We start from the raw sequence: 18204 nt of genomic DNA, 5'->3' as shown, positions 1-18204 counted from the left end.
CATGGAGAAAAAATACCAAGCCAACCCTATACAGCTCGTTGAATAATTATTTTGCTTCTAGTTTTAGAGCTTTAATTTTTAGCTGGTTTGGGTTCTTTTAAGAAAAAAAAAAAAATGAAAAGGTTTTACTTCTTGGTACAAAGCCAGAGAAACATATGGTTTCTTTAGCTGAGTTGTTGCACACCTGGCAAAATAAATCACAGCAACAGGAGACCAGAATCTACCCTGCAACTTTTCATATGCACAAACTTAGAACATCTGATGCTGGTATTCTGGCCCTGCCTTTTGTACCATGAATAAATGCAAAGTCAAATGGATGGCTTGCTTCGCGAGCCCCAATACTTCTTTTTCCTTTAAGAGGCAAGTTACTCTAGAGTTTTAAAGGATGAGAGTCAGCTGGGCAGACTGGCACACTGGAGGAATGAGTCACTGGGTCTGTCAGAGCAAAAGGCCAATAGAAGCAAGCACAGGAAAAGAAGTGTAACGCAAACAGGGAAAGCAGGTGGTGTAAAGGCTTAGCACTGTAGGAGTGTTAATGCTACTGCACTCGCAGTGCTGGAGTTCAAACCCTAATTCAGTTTAAACAGTTTCTCTCCTGTTTATTCTCTTTCGAGCATGTCATGTACCTCATACAGGGAAAAAAGCCTCCAGAAAATCTTCAATGACATGACTGAGTAATTATTAAAAATTAGAGAAAGCACTGTTTTCTTACATCACATGCCAATATGTAACAATACGTGTGCCACCGAACCAAGCAGGGCGATTGCCGGAGACTCAGAATACGTTAATCACAGTAACAACTGCAGCAGATAATCCTCAAACTCTAACTGTTCTTGGATTTCATAGCAAGCTGTGAAGACTTTTTCCACAGATAGAGACAGGGAAGGATCCTTCCTTCCCGAACAGATGGGGAGCACTCCCCTGTTTCGCCCCCTTCCTCCCCAGCAATAAGCACAGGGTGAGCGGGCACAGCGCCGGTCAGGTTCATGCAGTTCCAAGCGCCCGAGACAGGACTGGCCTATTTCAGTTCCTCTAGTCTGCCTTTTAAAGGCAAGAAGTAGGCAGACAAGTTTATGTAATGCTGTTTATCAAAGAAAGTGTTACGGCGAACGTGTTTATAATTTTCTCTCGAACATCAAAACAGAAATAAACAATCCAGGCAGCCCTCTGATGCCCAGTGACACGGTACGAGCTGCAGAGCGGATGCACTCCTGATAATGGATGTGGTTGCCTTGTCCTCCTGTCACACCCGATCCAAAGAAATGACTGAATAGGTGTTCAGGATTTATCTCACCCAACTTGAGCTAGCAAGTCTAAGCTAGTCACCTCGGCTCCTTTTACAGGAAAAGTATGCTTGCAGGGGATTATTTGTATAATCTAACATAGATGTCTAAGTCAGATGGGCTTAATTACTGCCCAGAGGTGTCTTTTTCACTATAAAGTGAGCAGAGCTACGTAGCTCTGTCTTGTCATCTACCCTTTACCCTACTACAGGTAGGACAGACTAACCTAACTAACGTTACACGTAGACACATCCAGGACGGCTTTAAACAAACCAGCCTGAGTCCTGCTGTCAAAACAGCTGCACTGCATTCAATTCAAATCACTACCCGACTCTTTTATGTAGCCTCTTGGATTGCCTTTGCAGCATGGCCAACACTCCACACCTCAGCAACTAGTGTACAGCAAGTTCTGGTTTCCCTGCAACGGCTGCCATCACAACAGCAACCAAAATACAAATATATCCTACGTTAATGACAAGTTGTACTTTACAGAGCTCCGTAATAGCCTGTTGCTGTTTGCAATAGGCTGAAAGGGGCTAAGGCAATCTCAGTTGACCCTAACTTGTTATGCCGCGAGGACATCCAAGAAGTGCCAGCGGCTGCCTAAAGGAAACAGAGGCCAGAGTAAGGGCTAAGCAGTGGAGGGGGGAAGCGTAGCCGCAGCCAAGCCCGGGCAAAGGACTGAGCTGGTCTTTGTGTTCACTATCGCTCTGTGAGTTAATAAATGCAAATCCCAGGAACAGAGTGAACTTGGACATCATGGACCGTGCTTATAAAGGAAGCTGAGAAAGGCCTCCTGAACCTAAAACAGTAACCAATGAGCAAAAAAAGTTAAAAACTAAAGAATCTTACAGGTCATAGTGGTTCTAAAGGGAGCATCTATTCACGGGAAAAGAAAAAGGGTGGCACAGGCCTGCTTTGTGAAGGAACAACCATCATGCTAGAAACAGCATTGGTTTAAATTTTCCAATTTCTGTACTTCTGCGGAGCACTTTTATCAGAATTATGAAAATATATATCTGCGCTAAAGAGGGCAGTCAAACTTCAGAGGGTTTGCTGGAGCACGGCAGTACTTCAACGATCACTACAGGTCACCAATAGTATGTAGAGGCTTAATTCTCAGCGTGGTGACTGTTGATAACCTCACCAAATTTATCAGCAAATGCTGATAAATAGAACTGATAAAAGAATAGTTCATCTAAGACTCCCTACAAACAAAAGTACACACAATAATCAACTTGTGTGGTTTAGGGATGTTAGCCATTTGCATTAATCTGATAAATGTCAGCATTCAGGGAGAAGTAACTCTCCATTGAACTGTATGAACTGTTAAGGAAGTCTTTATACTATTATTGACATTAAATTGACATTGACATTGAGAAGTACTCAATTTAGCATTTACAGAGATTTGCAAACGTGTAGCATCAGTTACAAATACAATTCTAGAAATTTTTTTTCCTAAGCCCAGGTACTTGTAAGGAGATAATAAAAGATGCCTTTCCTAAATAAGCAGAGAAGAGTGAGTGGTGTCTCCTTTCAACAACTGTCAAACCAACTGGTATAAACCCATACATTCCCTTGTATTTTAGGCATTGGGAGGGGGAAGAAAGGCCACAAAACCCCACTTGCTTCCTGTTGATCCTAGTTGTTTCTTCATATATTTTTAATTGCTCTACTTTTAACTACTTTAAAGGCATCTTACATCCTTTTCTATCCAGGATGGGCACTCACAGAGTCTACTGGGCCAGACACTGAGGTTGCTTAGCAGAAACATATGCCCTTTCAGAGAGAAATCCACTTAAAAGCATGTCTGGAACAATGAAGAACCTGCCCTCTTGTTTACAGATCTGAATACTATAAATAATAATTCAGTCTTTCTTTTATCTCTTTAATGTATCCTGTATAAAGATACGATGAAGAAAATGAGGAGCTGAAGTTAGAGTTGAAAAACAAAAAACCACCTCAGCTAAATTAATTTAATTAATGTACTCAAGGGACTCTGCTAAAATTTTGAAGGACAGATAGGCTGGTCCTGGAAGAAGAATTCTCTCACTGTAGATGTCTAACTAACAGTACATCAGCTGGGAAATAAGTTTTTTGGCACAACCTGCAAAAATATCCAACTACCTCTGTGGGCCTGTTTGGACATTTTGTCGGTTTACAAGGAAATGTAACATTTTATGTTACAATCAATCTCACTCCATTTTCTGTGAAGTAAATACGATTTCTTCTTAGTTTCAAAGATCACTAAATGGGAGATTAAAAAACCCCACATGAATTGCGCACAAGGTCTCCAAGATAGTGGATGAGAGATTCTGGAGGCAGAGAAAAAACCCATGCGTTCTAAATGTACAAGTGCTGCATGGACACTCTGAAAGATATCTGGTATCTAACAGTCTCATCATCTATCATGCTTTATCCAGCATTGCAATTGCTGGCATTTAAACTCTGAACCTGGTTTGGCTCATATCTACTGAAGGCAATTATTTTGTTTTCATTAGCTAATTCATTTGAGCACCAGTTGCCTGGCTAAGCTCTTTTGTTTCACCCTGCATGACTCCTCAAGTATCTTTCAGAAGCACTAACAATGCTCTTACCCATCATGTTGTATAAGCTCTGTGGTGCAAACTGCCTTGGCATTTTCTGTATTGCTTCTTTGTAAACCGTAAGGGCATCCTGAAAAGAAACATGCAAGTGGGACAAATCATTAGTAAAGCAGCAGTCTTTGACATATAAAGTAAAACCAAATTATCTTCCTTCCCCAAAATGAAAGGTGCAGAGAGAGAAAGAAAACACATTGGCATCATAAATGTCACAGAAAGTTCACATTTCGCATTTACAAAAGTTTTACCAAATTCAGTGAAGCTTATTGACAAGTGATCAAATTAGTTCCAATATTGCAATTCTTTTTCCAGATGGAAATAAAAGAAACATTTTTTTTAAACCCCTCAATGACTCATGAGTTTATAAACATATATAAAGCCCTCTAGGCTGTCAGAGAATATGAAATAATATCGAACTGCAGACAAAGGACTTTCTGATGACTAAGCTACAGTGAGTGACCTAAAACTAAAGAAATCATTGTCTAGTGCCAAGTAATAACAAAACATAATCCTCACAACTGAAGTCTGCTCCACAGAAAGAATGAGATGGACTATAGTGTCAAGAATGCCAAAATTGGATTCCCTTCACAAATGTGCTGTGCCTTGAATTACTTGACTGCACATTTATGATTCATTCAGCACTTAGGATGCTTACTGGTCAGTCTGCATCATTTTCTACATCATCCCATTGAAGAGTCGCAGTCTGTGAAGGCTGAAATATGCTTGGAAAAAATCTAAGTGTATGGTCAAATCAAGGTTGGGTCAGACTGCAATGACCACCAGGCAGAAATCTGATGGTTTATATTCTTAAAATCCCTCACACCTCCAAGGCATTGCACTCCAGCTCTACACTCTATCAGCCGTGCAGACAACATGCTGCTGTTCTCTTATTTTTATGGATGTATTAGCTGTCTGTGTTTTAACCAATTAGTAACTGCCATCTGACAGAGCTGGATTCAGCAGACAGATGACAGAGAATCTATAGAGCTTGTGCATGACTAATCTTAAACAGCTGAGGTAACTGTCGCAGTCAAGAAGAGTTATGTGGATCAAAACCATGTGTGACTCCTGTTCTGAAGTATGCCTGGCAATACAAAGAGAGAATGACTTTCTTTCAAATACTGCTAAAGGTCAAAACTCAAGCAAATGTCCAGTTTTAGTAACTTCATCAGGGAGAATGGAGAGGAGTCACAAGAGTCACGTTTGCACACGTAAATGAGATGGGATGGGTTGGGTGCAGCGTGCAGTTACATTAAAAATATCCAACCCACTTTAGCACTTAGGTCAAGATATCTGAAAATAGAACATAGTAGGATGTTTTTAATCCCTGAAGTTTCGAATTGTTCCAACTAGGTCTTATTTTTGGAGACTCAAAAGCAAACATAAATGCATTTTTTCAACTTACTCTATTTTGATTTCAAAAGTCAGTACACTTTAGGTCGGCTGGTCTGTAATCAGGCTATAACCTTTCCATCCCAGTCATGGGGACAAAGCCAAAAAAAGAATGAATTAACACATATCAAATGCAACCATTGCTAATGTTGACTCTGACATCAGAACATCACACTGCTAATTAACATCATCACACCTGTGTCTGCAGAGAACAAATATTCTCTGTAGAGAATGTTAATCTTGATTTGGTGAAATTTAATCAATTTGTGCCTGTGCTGTAGTTTGAAAATCTGGATGGAAGCAATAGGTACTATTTATGTATGAAGGTTTTATCATTATATTGTAGGCAAATCTAGAGTCTTACCTCATAGTGTCCTTGTTCATGAAAAAGTTTTCCTAAGTTATAAAGACAGCTAGTAACAGAGCTTTTATGAGCATGAGGATCTTTCAAATTTTCATCAGGGATCTCTGAACACTTCAGGAAAGTCCTCCTGGCTTCCTCTGTCTTCCCTTGGTTCATCAGGATGATACCAGTATTTAAATAGGCAGCTGTGAAGAGGCAAAAAATGTTATCTTTTAATGGGGTTCCATTTTGTTTTATCTAATCTTTTTTTTTTTTTTTTTTTTTTTTTTTACTTCAAAGTAATACCTGAAAGAGATCCCATGGTTATCTAATTTGGCTTTTGTATAATATAGATCAATCACTGGTGTAAAGAGGAACATATAAGAGGTAAAAGTTCAAAGACAAGGAAAGGAGAAAGTGGCTATAAAGACTGAGGAAGGAGGGAAGGGAACACTGTTTAGGCAGGGTGCTGAATATCGTTCCTCTTATTCGGAATGTATCAAGCATATACTGTCATTGTTTGAAATGTTACAAAAATATATACATATATTTATACATATATACGTGTATGTGTATATATGCATATATAGAAGATTTAATACTGAATCTACAAAAAAGTCAGCAATTGTAAAGAGCACCCACTTAATTTTGGAACCTGTCACTGGCAACTTCCTATGGATTATTTCCTATTTCCCCCAGACAAGAAAGGAAAAAATGAAAGGACTTCAAAAATATTTGTATTATTCATCACACCACATATCATAATGCTTTCCAAACGAAAAACTTCTGGAAAAAAAGAAAGTGATATTAAAGACTAGGAAGATTTCCTTAAAAAGCTGTAGTCAATATTATGCAAGCTCATATAGTTGAAATACTTACAAGCTAGTGTGGGTCTGCTACCAATGGCCAGTTTATAGTAATGCAATGCCTCCGAAAACCTGCTGTTTTCTTGAAGTAGTAACCCTCTGCATAAGGACCAAAAAAAAGAAAAAGAAAAGAAGAGAAGGAGGTTACTGCAAAGAGTAACTTCAAAATAAATATTGAAAACAAAACTAAGGGTAACAAAGAAAAATATGCTGACCGGTATTTTGGAGATATAACAACACTGCATATTACTAACAATTCAGTGGGAAAATTATTTTGTGTGAAAACAGGATTAATTCATAGCCATCAGGTGCATCCATACAGCTTTAACAAAGCAGATGTTAACTGAAATAGTTTTGGCTTTCTTGGAAATCAGGAGATTCATTTACTCAGTTGAGAAAATGGCAGACTGTGAGACTTTTCAAAGCAGATGGAGTATAGCAGAGGTATTTGTAACTAAGTCATTCATGTTTACCCTATCATCTTTTCTTGACTTGAAATAAACAGATCTTTTTCAAATGCACAATAAAGTTAACCACCTAACACTTCACATGTATTAGCTTAACCAGTCCCCTTGTCGAGCAATATCACTAGATCATTCGCTGTGCACCCACATCAGTTCATTTTTTTCCTGTCTTCTTTCAGCTCCGAACAAATTTAATAACTGAAGACATATCAAAAATGGTACCAAATACTTCCAGTGACTTTAATTAAAGCTTTTAAGACAAGCATCCTTGTGAATTACAATTTACACCAGCCACCCACAAATTTCTGGGAAATAAGTGGTCTGGACATTATTGAAATGAATTTACAATTGTATGCTTAAATGAAGGCTCAAAGCATCACAGTGTTCCCAAAGTTTTAGAAGACTGAAAAAAGCATATGAAAATATATTAAAATCACAGGGATTTAAAAATCCTTAAAAATTAGTCATTTCAGGGTAGAAACTCAGACCTTATTATCCACGGGTAGATGTCCCTCTTCATATACCTCCAAATATCTGGGAAAAAAATAAATGTAGCTATTTCTTTTACATGGGAGGGTTATCATATCTATTTGCAGTTTCCCTAACCTACAGCAACTTTCTTTTCTTCCTCTATGCTTTTATCTGCTGTTAGCTTTTCGAACTGCAAAGAGCTTGGACTTTTTCCATCTCCAGTCTCTAATCAGAGATATTTTTCCCCTCCAAAATGTCAGGAAAACTTTTTGAAATAAATCAGCAGACTTTGGGGCAAGAAAAAAGTAGGCAGTTAGCTAAAGAAGTAGCCAGCGTCTATGTTGTTTGCCTCCTATCACTGGGTTGGGATTTAACAGAATGGAGGAATACATCCTCTTTTTTTCTATACTATCTATCAGCACCACATGGCCTTGTTTTTGAAACTGTCTCTCAAGTAACTTCGGATTAGGTAGTAAATCACTTTGAATATTAACAGAACTTACATTTAGTTGGTGCTTGCAGTAATGAGGAAGTAACATTCAAGATACTTTTTGGTACGGCACCAAGGTTTTAAACTACTGTCAAGTGTCTTGCAGGTGGCAAGAGATATGATCATCAGATAGTGATAACATTTTCTAAATTTTCTAGAACCTGAATTTTGTTTATTCTAAACAATTTTATAGACTGTAATTTCTCCAAGGAGAATTATTACAGTATTTTGATCTATCTTTCTATTGATAGCAGTAGATTTAACATAAAAACAAATGAGTTGCATGGTCTGACATTTAAGCTGCTTCTCACTTTTTGAAAAACAAATTTATCAAAAAAATTCCATTCTTATTTTAGCTCTGGAATAAATTATTTCACATATTAAGAGATGTGATACAGTAATTGGTCAACTTGAACAAAATAAATTACTTTGGTAAGTGTATGACATTTGTGCTTTTTGGATTAAAAGAACTTTTATTTGTAATTATTACCAAATTAATCTTCTGTGCTGCTCTAGTACTGGCACTCTTGATGAATTACTTGATACTTTAAGGCGGTGGGTTTTTTTCCTACTCCGCTTCCAGAAGTTGTTCCATTAACATTCTCTCATACATACACATATATATAACCCAAGCTTCTCAGATGCAAGTACTGAATTCCGGCAAATAATTAGTGTTTTATTTCTATTTGTTATGAGGTTTGGTAGAAGAAAAAGAAGAAAGGATATAATCTAAAAAGCCTTGACAAGGCATGAAACTGCCTCTTTTTCTTGTGAAATTGGTCCTGATTGATAGCTGGTTTTCCCTGTGGCTTCTGTCAGTACAAAAATGACTAGATTTATGAGTCTCTAGTTCTAGTGGCAGATTAAACAAAGTCAGGAAAAGGCTTAAAGGAAAATTAAAAAGTAGTATTTTTAGTTGAAGAAAATTAACACTTAGGGGAACTGGCTTGGATGTTCACCTATGAAGGGATAAATAGTTACTTAAATAGTTAAAAAGTAAAGATGATGAATGTTGCATTAAACTTGCAAGGCATTCCTGAATTTACAGTGAATATTAGAAGAGTTTAAAGAGCAGTTATATTTCACTTCCAAGACAAAAAAACAGATCCTCTCTAGCTTTAAGCTTAAACAAAATGTAGGCCTATAAATATGCTCACCAACCTCAGTCTAATTACTCGCAAAATGCAACTAAAACTACACCCAAACACTTCAAATTTAGTTACTGCCAAAATTAATACTGTCTGTGAAATGTCCTACTTCTCTTTTTAGACCATCGGTTACGCTCCCGGTGTCTAACTACAGTATTGCTCACTATTACTTCCACAGCTCTATCGTCTCATTCACCACACAGAAGGAATATAAATGAGCAATACTTCAGTTTTGCTCCTGTCTCCAGTTTCTACAAGTAAAACATCACCACCTTCTTATAAATATTTACCTTTTGAGCAAAATACATAGTAAGCCCCAGGATCAAATGGCAAAGTACTGTTTATTTCAAAATTAGCTCAAGAAAATCTGCAAGTCCTCAGGTCCTATATTCTCCTTTCCATTGCTGCATTTCACAGCATCTAAGCCATTCCCAAGACAAAAATCTCGCCGATTTTCAGCTAGGCATTACATCTGAGAGACAGACCCAAGGGTCTGAGGACGAGCGCAGTTCAGCCTTGATACCACGTTGCTAAATCAGCCGACCTGATCAGCGGAGGCAGCGGGGCCGGGGAAGGAACAGCAACCCAAGGGAAGGGCCCTGGGAGCGGAGGAGGGATCTCATTCTCCAGGCTCTCTGCCGGCCGCTCCGGCAACACCGAGTTCAGGCAGCAAGTCCTGGGGTTGCCTCTGAAAGCGGCTGGCCCTGGAAATTGTTCACCGTTGTCAAGATGAACACGAAGCAGAGACAGGCTCAAGTGAGGAGTAGCTGAAGGGAGCATGTCCTTCACGACACGACTGTAAAGAGGTCATACTACCAAAAGCGTCCGTTCAGCACTTGAAAGTTCTTTCCAAAGAAGCTGAGAGGTTGAACACAATTGCCTTTGCAGTCTGTTAAGTTATATTAACAACTCTTCAGCAAGCTTCAGCTGGAAGTTTGATTATATATTCTTTCCTTCTCCTTCAGAAATTGGTGAAGTATGGGTTATTTTGCCACAGAAACACTTCCTTTTTCATGGGAGTTGACTTGGAGTCTCCTTCACTTCAGAATGGAGGCCAAAGCCATGAGAGCAAAGTTCCATATGCCTCCTATGTCTTATTTTCACATGCTTTAGCATTTACTATCTTCCAGCTAGAGAATTTTCAAAGATACTCGAAATTACTTTAAAATCACTAAAATTAAAGCTGAAGTGTCTTTATAAAGATACATAAAAAACAAAACTTGAAATAAAACTTTTCTATGCCAATTCAACTAGAGAATTGCAAAACGTCTTTCAAGCAAACGGACCATGGTTGAACAGAAAGACATTGTGGTGTCATAAGTTAGGAACTAATAGGTGCATAATCACCATAGCAAGCTAAGCCTGCAAGAAATGAGCTGACTCACTACGGAATAGAGGAGCAGAGAGAGGCAGAGGAAGTGAGACCCACAGGATGTCCCAATGAAAGTCCATGACCTCCTTGAAGTTCTTAGCATCTGTTTGTTCAGCCCCATTATCAAAATCCCAATTCCTTCCTTCCTTCCTTCAACAACCCGTTATGCTCCAGCTGATGGCTAGGGTTGAAGTCAAAAACTGGCAACGGCAGATGGAGTCTGTGCTTCCTTTTCTACTGGCTCTCAAAACCTTGAGACAAAAATTAGTTCCTTTCCACTCACCTGGACAGGAGTGATAATGTATTAACGGTCTGTAAAAAAATGGCAAACTCCTCCTAAAAAAGGTTTGGTGCGTGCATATATCCATCTTTTCTTGGGGGGGGGGGGGGGGGGGGGGGAACACGAAGACTATATGTTTAGCCAAAACTTCCCAATTTGGCTAGTAAATTTATCTAATTGCACAATCAAACAGTGTAAAGTTTGTTTGTCATGCTTATTACTACACTTTATTACGTTGAAGACATCTTTAAAAAGTTCAGGGTGCATTTGTAAAGCTCAACAAATACCTAGTTGTACTCCATTTCCTTTTAAAGGAGACAGTTGATTTTAATCTCATATTGCCACTTCATCTATAGTAAATACAAGGAAAAAACCAAGTTTGCTCTGAATGATGCAGAGGAAGAACATCCCTCAGCTGGAGTTCACACCTCATCGGCACAGCCGAGTCTCCAGTAGCTCACCCCTCCCAGTGGCCTGGGCAGATGGCTACATATGGAAGTTCTTCCTATAGCCAAGAGTGGATCTGTTCTTGACATGCCTTTCCCCTTCTTTGTTCACACTTCAAAATGATAACTGCTCCTTGGAGATTGCTGGCAGAGCAGAAAGAATACAAAAGCAGCGATACAGTGCAAAGCATCGAACATAAGCCAGTGGTGGAGCAGAGCAATTGGCACACGTTGAGTACGCACCTATCTTTTGTAGTTATAGAGGCACAAAGCCTTCCTTCTTCCTTACGCAAGGATGAACAAAGGAACACAAGTCCTTGAAAGAAGGACACTTGATACAGAAGAGTAAGCTCACGTGATAAACTTGGATGAAGAGCTTAAAGTCTTCTGGCACTTGTTAATAGATTTTCTACAGTTGCTAAGAACACCAAGCTAAATAAATAAAAAAGCATAACCCCAAAATGCCCCCCCAAGAAACGAAACACAGGAGCAGTTTCTTCAAGTTTGCAGTCCCCAAACTTTCTTTCTCTCCAGTCCACCTCCCAGTTTTAAGGCAGATAAATTAAAATGCTAATTGAAACCTGCAACTTCCGTTCAAAGAAAGTTTACTGACATAGGTGGGAAAATATGAAGCCTATCAAATGGAGGGAGGGTAGGGAGGAAGCCAGTGGCTCCTTTAGCCTAGTAAGACAAGTACTGCGGAAAAATAAAGTTTCTCTCTAGAAACACATGAGGATGAAATTACTTGGAAAAGAAAGAGCTACTTAAACCATAGGACACAAAGTGAACAGTTATAAATTGTCTGTTAATTAATTTAGGATTAATTAGGAGACAAATTCTAACTATGACAGTAGCAAGATTCTGGAACAACCTTTTTGCGTGTGTTGCTTCTACCTAATTTTACAGTGGAGTGTGAATCATTTATGAAACGGAGGATATGTGCTGACTGCTTGCAAGAGTAGCAGAGTTCAGCCAGTGATTTAAGAAGTGTCTCAATCCGGTTTGTCTAATAGGAAGAAAAATAATAAGAAAAAAAATGAGACACAAGTTCTGGCTCTCTAGAAATGATGCACATCACTTCTATAGATAGAATTGCTCATTTAAATATGTGGAGGAAAACATTTCCCCCAGATGAGTTCTTTGCAACCATCCTGAATTCTTTAAGCTGCCAACTTTTACCTATGTTGCTTGACCAACAACTTGAAAAATTTTCCTGTCTTTCTTCTCTGCCTAAAGTCACTGAATACTAATGGCACAAAACTGTTTTCAGGGACTGGAAAGCAGTCACAAAATATAAACAGGCAGTAGACAGTCTACTGTTTTCCTCAAGTTACATATTAATTTCTTCCTGTTGTAGTCCTGTTAAAGCCAGCTGGTCTACTTACAAAACAAACTCTCGTGACTAAAGTTGGCATAAATTGACCAAGTCCAATACACAGGAACCATAACTGTCATGAAGGTATACATGTAGGTTAGTGAAATATCTATAAAATTTTCAAGCCAGGTACAATATTGATAGAGATTAATCAATTTTGTTTACTGGTTGATAGCAGCTAATACGGGGCCTGTTAGCTAGTATTTTGCCATGACTGCAGTTCATCCATGCCTCAAGCTCCATTCATCCCATTGATTTCAGGTGGGATTATCTACAAAAAACTATATTTACCTAAAAGCTATGCTAGCAAAGAAATAAATGGAAGAAAATCCTCTTTTATTCCCCACACAGATGTGTCTCCAGCCACACAGCAATAGAGAATGTGCTTTGCCTAAGGCAACTCTTTCACTGTCATTTGCAAAACCAGTGGGTAGAAAGACAGGTATGGATGTTACAGCTGCCAAGTACATGAAACCATTAAGTTTCGTCTCTAATTAAGGCTTTTTTGTTTTGGTTTTTTTTAAGGAAGCAAGCCACTTAGCTACTCAACCAAATGAGCACTAACCTTTTGTAAGGATCTATAACTAGGTTTCATTAACAAGTCAATCATTAAGAAACAGTACAAACAGGGAACATGTTTAATGTTTTCCAATAACATCCTGTTAGGAAATATGTAAACGGAACATAAATCCTACTTCTTTTAATCAATAAGAACCCAAAAATACCCAGTAGGCACTAACACAGAATGACCATTCCCTTTGCAGAACTCACTACGAACAGTCATCCATAACACCATTAAGTAAAAAAAATCAAAATAAAACAATCACCCCCAAAACAACCTCTAGTCTTTCAGACAGTGCAGTCAAAACTCGGTCATGTTCTCCCAGATCTAGGGCAGAGCTTTCCAAATGCTAGCAAACTGGTGGAAAAATATAGTCCTGTTCTTTTCTCTGATACTGGAGCAGTTCTGTTGGGATTACTACCATTTCAGCACCGCATCAACTCTCACAACCCCTGTTTCCTTGACAGAGGGAGGGCTGCCACAGGGATGAGCAGTAGCATTGCTCCTGTCTTTCTCCCTCCTCTGGACACTGGCCCGTGGCATGCTGTGCCAGCAGTCCTCAAACAAGACGTCCATTCCCCCTCACGTGCCCCAGCAGTCAACACAGGTTGAGAGCTGGACAGAATTTCTCACAAGAGGGCCTTTTATGAAACTGAATGGCACGGTCCAACAATTATTTTCCTAATTTTATAAAATGGAGAAAGTTTATATAAGGACTATGGACCACCACAATTTCAAATACTGAGACGTGTAATTGAATAGTTAAGTCACTGAATGCATTTCAGCTCTCAATCTTACTCACAAAGATATTCGTACTTCATACAGGTCCTACAGAGAGTCCCAGAGCAGAGTTCCGCACTGCAGGCCACCACCCGTCACCTAAGGGACCTCTGGGTGCTACCTCAAGAGCCGCTCTCACAATACAGCAAGATTTTATCAAGACAGCTTTGGTTACAGTAAGACACAAATTTCAGCTGCTGTCTTTGACAGAGGAAGAGCTAGCTGGCAAAGCCGAGATTAATTCCAAACAGGTTTGCAACAAGTTTGCATTCACAGCTGAGAAAAAAATAATCAAGTACTTAGACAGCAGACGACACATCCTCTTTGCTTTTTAACCCAACATCCTGCATTATAAAAACTTCTGGGCTATCAAGGAAGAGGAACCCTAACCTTGACTCCTTTCCTACCACGTGAAGTGGTGCAGCAACACTGGGGCCAGTTCAAACACAGCTGAACGTAGGTTTGCAGGTTAGCCTGCTTTTAGTTCTTTTCGTCTCTGATAGCTCAGCAAAGGAGATTTTTATGGCAGCACCCTTCAAGGCAGAAGCAGAGGGAACACAATTTCAGATGTTATATAGGCTAGCAACAACAAAGAAGAACTTTGCTCATATTGATTTTTACCCAAGGATGTGGAGTTAAACTTTGCATATAAAACACTTCTGCAATCCCAGACTTTAGAAAATTAAAATTTCAGCTACTATTGAAGACTTTACATAACAGAAATTTATAAAAATCCACATTTATTGACATAATACCCTAAGTTTGTTTATGTTATAACCTAAGTAAAGTTTATGGAAATTCATACTTTAAACTTATACTGAGAAATTTAATTATTTGAATAATAAACTTGTACACACAGCCCTAGATCACTAAAGGCAAAATGAGATATTTTGGGAGAGAAGCAAGGGGATGGCTGCTTGGTAGAAATTCATCCTTTATAGGACATTGCCTACTCCAAAAATACACTATTTAAAGTAATTAGTATAATTTTAAAGGAATATTCAATTTTTATGTCAGATTGCGAACGTCCTTAAAATTGTCTGAGAAAGTCAAGGTAATGTAGATTACTAATACAGCTGACAAAAGAATACTCTAAGCACAGCTAGGCCTAAATACAAGTGAAATAATGTATGCAAAACTGCCCTTTGACTGATAAGCAATTTTACTTTAGTCATTAATTAGAAGCAATTTGAAACAATAAAAAAAAACCCATGAGCTTTTAGTAACAATCATAAGGCAACAAAGACTGAAAAGCCAAAACTGAAAGTAGTTTGTTTTTAATCTACTGAATGTTGCCTAGTTTGGAAGAACTACTGTTTTTCTACAGCTCTGTCCTTGGTACTTCACAGTATTAAAATACATGGATTTCTCAGTTAAAAAAAAAAAAAGAAGCATAGAAAGAAATCTCAGTTTATGCTGATTTACTACCCTATGAAATCTAACTGAAATCAGCAGTGCTATATAGCTTTGAGAAGTTGGCTTTGAGATTTATTTGTAAAAATTACCTGCACTGTAGTCTCAAGATGTCAGAGAAGTTATTTCTAGGAGGCCCCTTTATATGTATTTTTGAAGTACAAACTTAAAGTCATATTGTAATACAGTCTCCATTTACAGTATAAAACAACTGAAATCCCTTCTGCACTGAAATTGCTATGAAAATCTCAAATGCTTTCATAGTTGCCAGGAATTTAGCCTCTGAGTTTTTCATGAGAGTTTCAGATCAGGCTGGGTCACAAGCTATCCTGAGGTATAAGCTATGCATACATTTGACTTATACGTACTTGGACCTGAGAAAATGTCCACAGAACAAACCCATTTTAACCCGTATCTACAGTAATGATGAACGACCAACCCAATATTATTGTTAGCAGGAGCTTTTTTTCCCCTCTTTTTTAAAAATAATTAAAAAAAAATAAAAAAAAATTCTGCTGGTCTCTAAAAGTTTAGCAATTATTTAAGGTTACAGAATTGACACATTTGAACACTATGGGAAATGACATGCTTAGAAGCAGACAAACCTTCAGATGGAGATTAGGTAATTATGTGATCTAAATTAATGCAGTTTAAATTGTCCTAAATGGCAAAAGCAGCTGCAACTCAGAGCCATAAAGTGTAACAGTCAGAAAATTAAAATATGCCACTGAAATCAGCCATTCGTCTCATCTGTTAAATTCTCTAGATTTTAATGCATTAATAGCCAACTGCTAAGCCAACCTCACATTTTAGATTCTTGAAAAAGAAGGAAAGAGAGATCATAAAATGCTTCTGTTTATGTAGTTTCTCTCTTTGATGGTGACCCATTAAAAATTGTGAGTTAATCCTTAATAATTTGTTCCTCGATCAGATAGCACTGAGATTTGTTATTGCTGTGCATGAACAGTGGGCTGCATCTGCCAATTAATTTGTATCAAATACTGAGGCATAAGTGCTAAGAAACCATAAAGAGCATGTGAAACCACAATATATTTAGGATATATTGTGGCCAAAACACAGTAATTAGAAATGACTGTAAGGGTGGGTTTTTTCTAAAGTTCTACTAAATGACTGTTTCAGTTTCAAAGGCACATACTAAAAAACAGAAACAGCAAATCTAACTGGCCTCTTGTAAGACACATGCTTCCATTACAGAATTTTTTGTAAAAAGCTCCCATAGAACTGCATGCCGAGGATGGGCTGAACTTGCAAGGGAGCTCTTCAGAATTTATGCTTGAAATAATCAATTCATTTGTGGTCTCCTAATATCAAAGCCCACTCCCTTCACCAATTAGTTTTCATGCTGGATATGGAAGTATCCAACACAGTGAAAGATTACAAAACCAAAAAAATGGTGCAAGATTTTTAAATTTCTACTGAATAACTAATGGTTTTATGAAGCTTTAAAAAAAAAAAAAAAAGAAAAGAAAGGATTCTATTGCATTCAAGATAGTAGCAGAAAGGTTAAGAATTAGAGATCATTTTTGCATATGCATACATATACACATACTACATAGCAAACACTTCTCTCTGAACATACTTCCTTTACTTTCACAGGTATAAGTAAGGTAACTTCATGCCCTATATATTCCAAGCAGCATTTGAGTTAAATTCCTTTTGAACAAATTCAGTAGAATTCCAAGAAATCTTCTGTTCAACGGAAATGAAGGTCTGTAGGCATATATTTTGTATATCAGTGGAAAGGCAGATGATTATCAGCTTGTTCCGAGAACAGCAAAACTACTGAAACCTGATTTCTTTTATATGCCTGTCTTTATCGCCCTTTCCTCTTCTCTACCCTGGTATTAACTTCAGTTTCCCTCTATGACACAGTGAGTGAGTAAGAGACAAAAGTACTGTATAGACATACAAAAAATTTTAACAGTTATAATTTTCATCCCCAAAATGAATGGCATATGAGAAATTTAGGAGTATCAGTCTTGTCACTTTTTTCCCTATATGCTTCTGCTGGGTTCAGAAGTTTTTTTTTAAATGTGAGCAGAAGGAGTTTCTTCTTAGAAATATGCTTTCTGTGCTCTCCACTGCCTAACACAGACAAAAAAATTATGTGCATATGTGTATGTGTGTAATTGTATGACTATTAAAAACATACATATTTTGAGATACAAATTTGGGTTTTGGAACAGAAAGTCTATCCCTAAATTATTTTGAGTTTATGATATATTTAACTGTAAGGCAAATTAATGAAATGGGCAACTTATTTCTTGTTAAACAAGGGAAAAAGAAGAAAAAGTCTGCTACGGTAAACTTCATTTTCAGCTATTATAAGCAGCCATTTTAAACTGGGCTTACAGACAGAACTTCATTTGTTTATTTATTTATTTAAAGAGGCTTACTATTTGCATTTAGTTTTTGCACACGTCGCTCCTCTCGCACACGTACCTTTCTACCGCCCACGGGACGTTATTTTCATACTCCTACCTAACGAACGGCAGTCACCTGGATTTCGTTCTCCGCACACATCATGAAACAAGAGCGGAGGGGCTACTGAAGGGGACGAGCCTGTCTCGCAGCAGAGCCCCGCTCCGGGGGGCTCGGCCAGGGTGGGTGATGGCAGGAGGGGAAGGAAGGGCGAGCGCCAGCTCGATGAGCGGCGCTGAGCAGGGAGCGGGCGAGACTCCCAGCCAGGACACCCACCGAACCTGCCCCCTTCCCGCTGGGGCACGCGACACCACCGCCCCTCGGCGAGAAGCTCGGCGCGACGCTAGTTTCCGTGTTCATGATTTGGTACGTTAATGAGTTGGGAAATCTTTTTCCCTGATGTGTAATTATTTTGATGCTCATGGTATTTATTCTTTTACCCACCTACAATAGGATTCTAGTAATTAAACTGTC

At 38.4% G+C, this 18204-nt stretch overlaps 1 protein-coding gene across 1 annotated transcript in view; it reads right to left on the bottom strand.

The window, feature by feature from the left end:
- Positions 1-18204, bottom strand: part of TMTC2 (transmembrane O-mannosyltransferase targeting cadherins 2) — a 257597-nt gene that overhangs the window by 70843 nt on the left and 168550 nt on the right. The window contains exons 5-7 of the mRNA XM_049792348.1: positions 6501-6586; positions 5643-5827; positions 3881-3959 (exon numbers count right to left, since the gene is read on the bottom strand). Coding sequence (XP_049648305.1) covers positions 3881-3959; positions 5643-5827; positions 6501-6586 — 350 coding nt within the window. The remainder of the gene's footprint in view (positions 1-3880; positions 3960-5642; positions 5828-6500; positions 6587-18204) is intronic.

The sequence above is a fragment of the Accipiter gentilis genome, chromosome 34 (genome assembly GCF_929443795.1).
Source record: "Accipiter gentilis chromosome 34, bAccGen1.1, whole genome shotgun sequence".
NCBI lineage: Eukaryota > Metazoa > Chordata > Aves > Accipitriformes > Accipitridae > Astur > Astur gentilis.
Note: the sequence above shows the minus strand (reverse complement) of the source record. Positions and strands in the feature narration are given on the sequence as shown.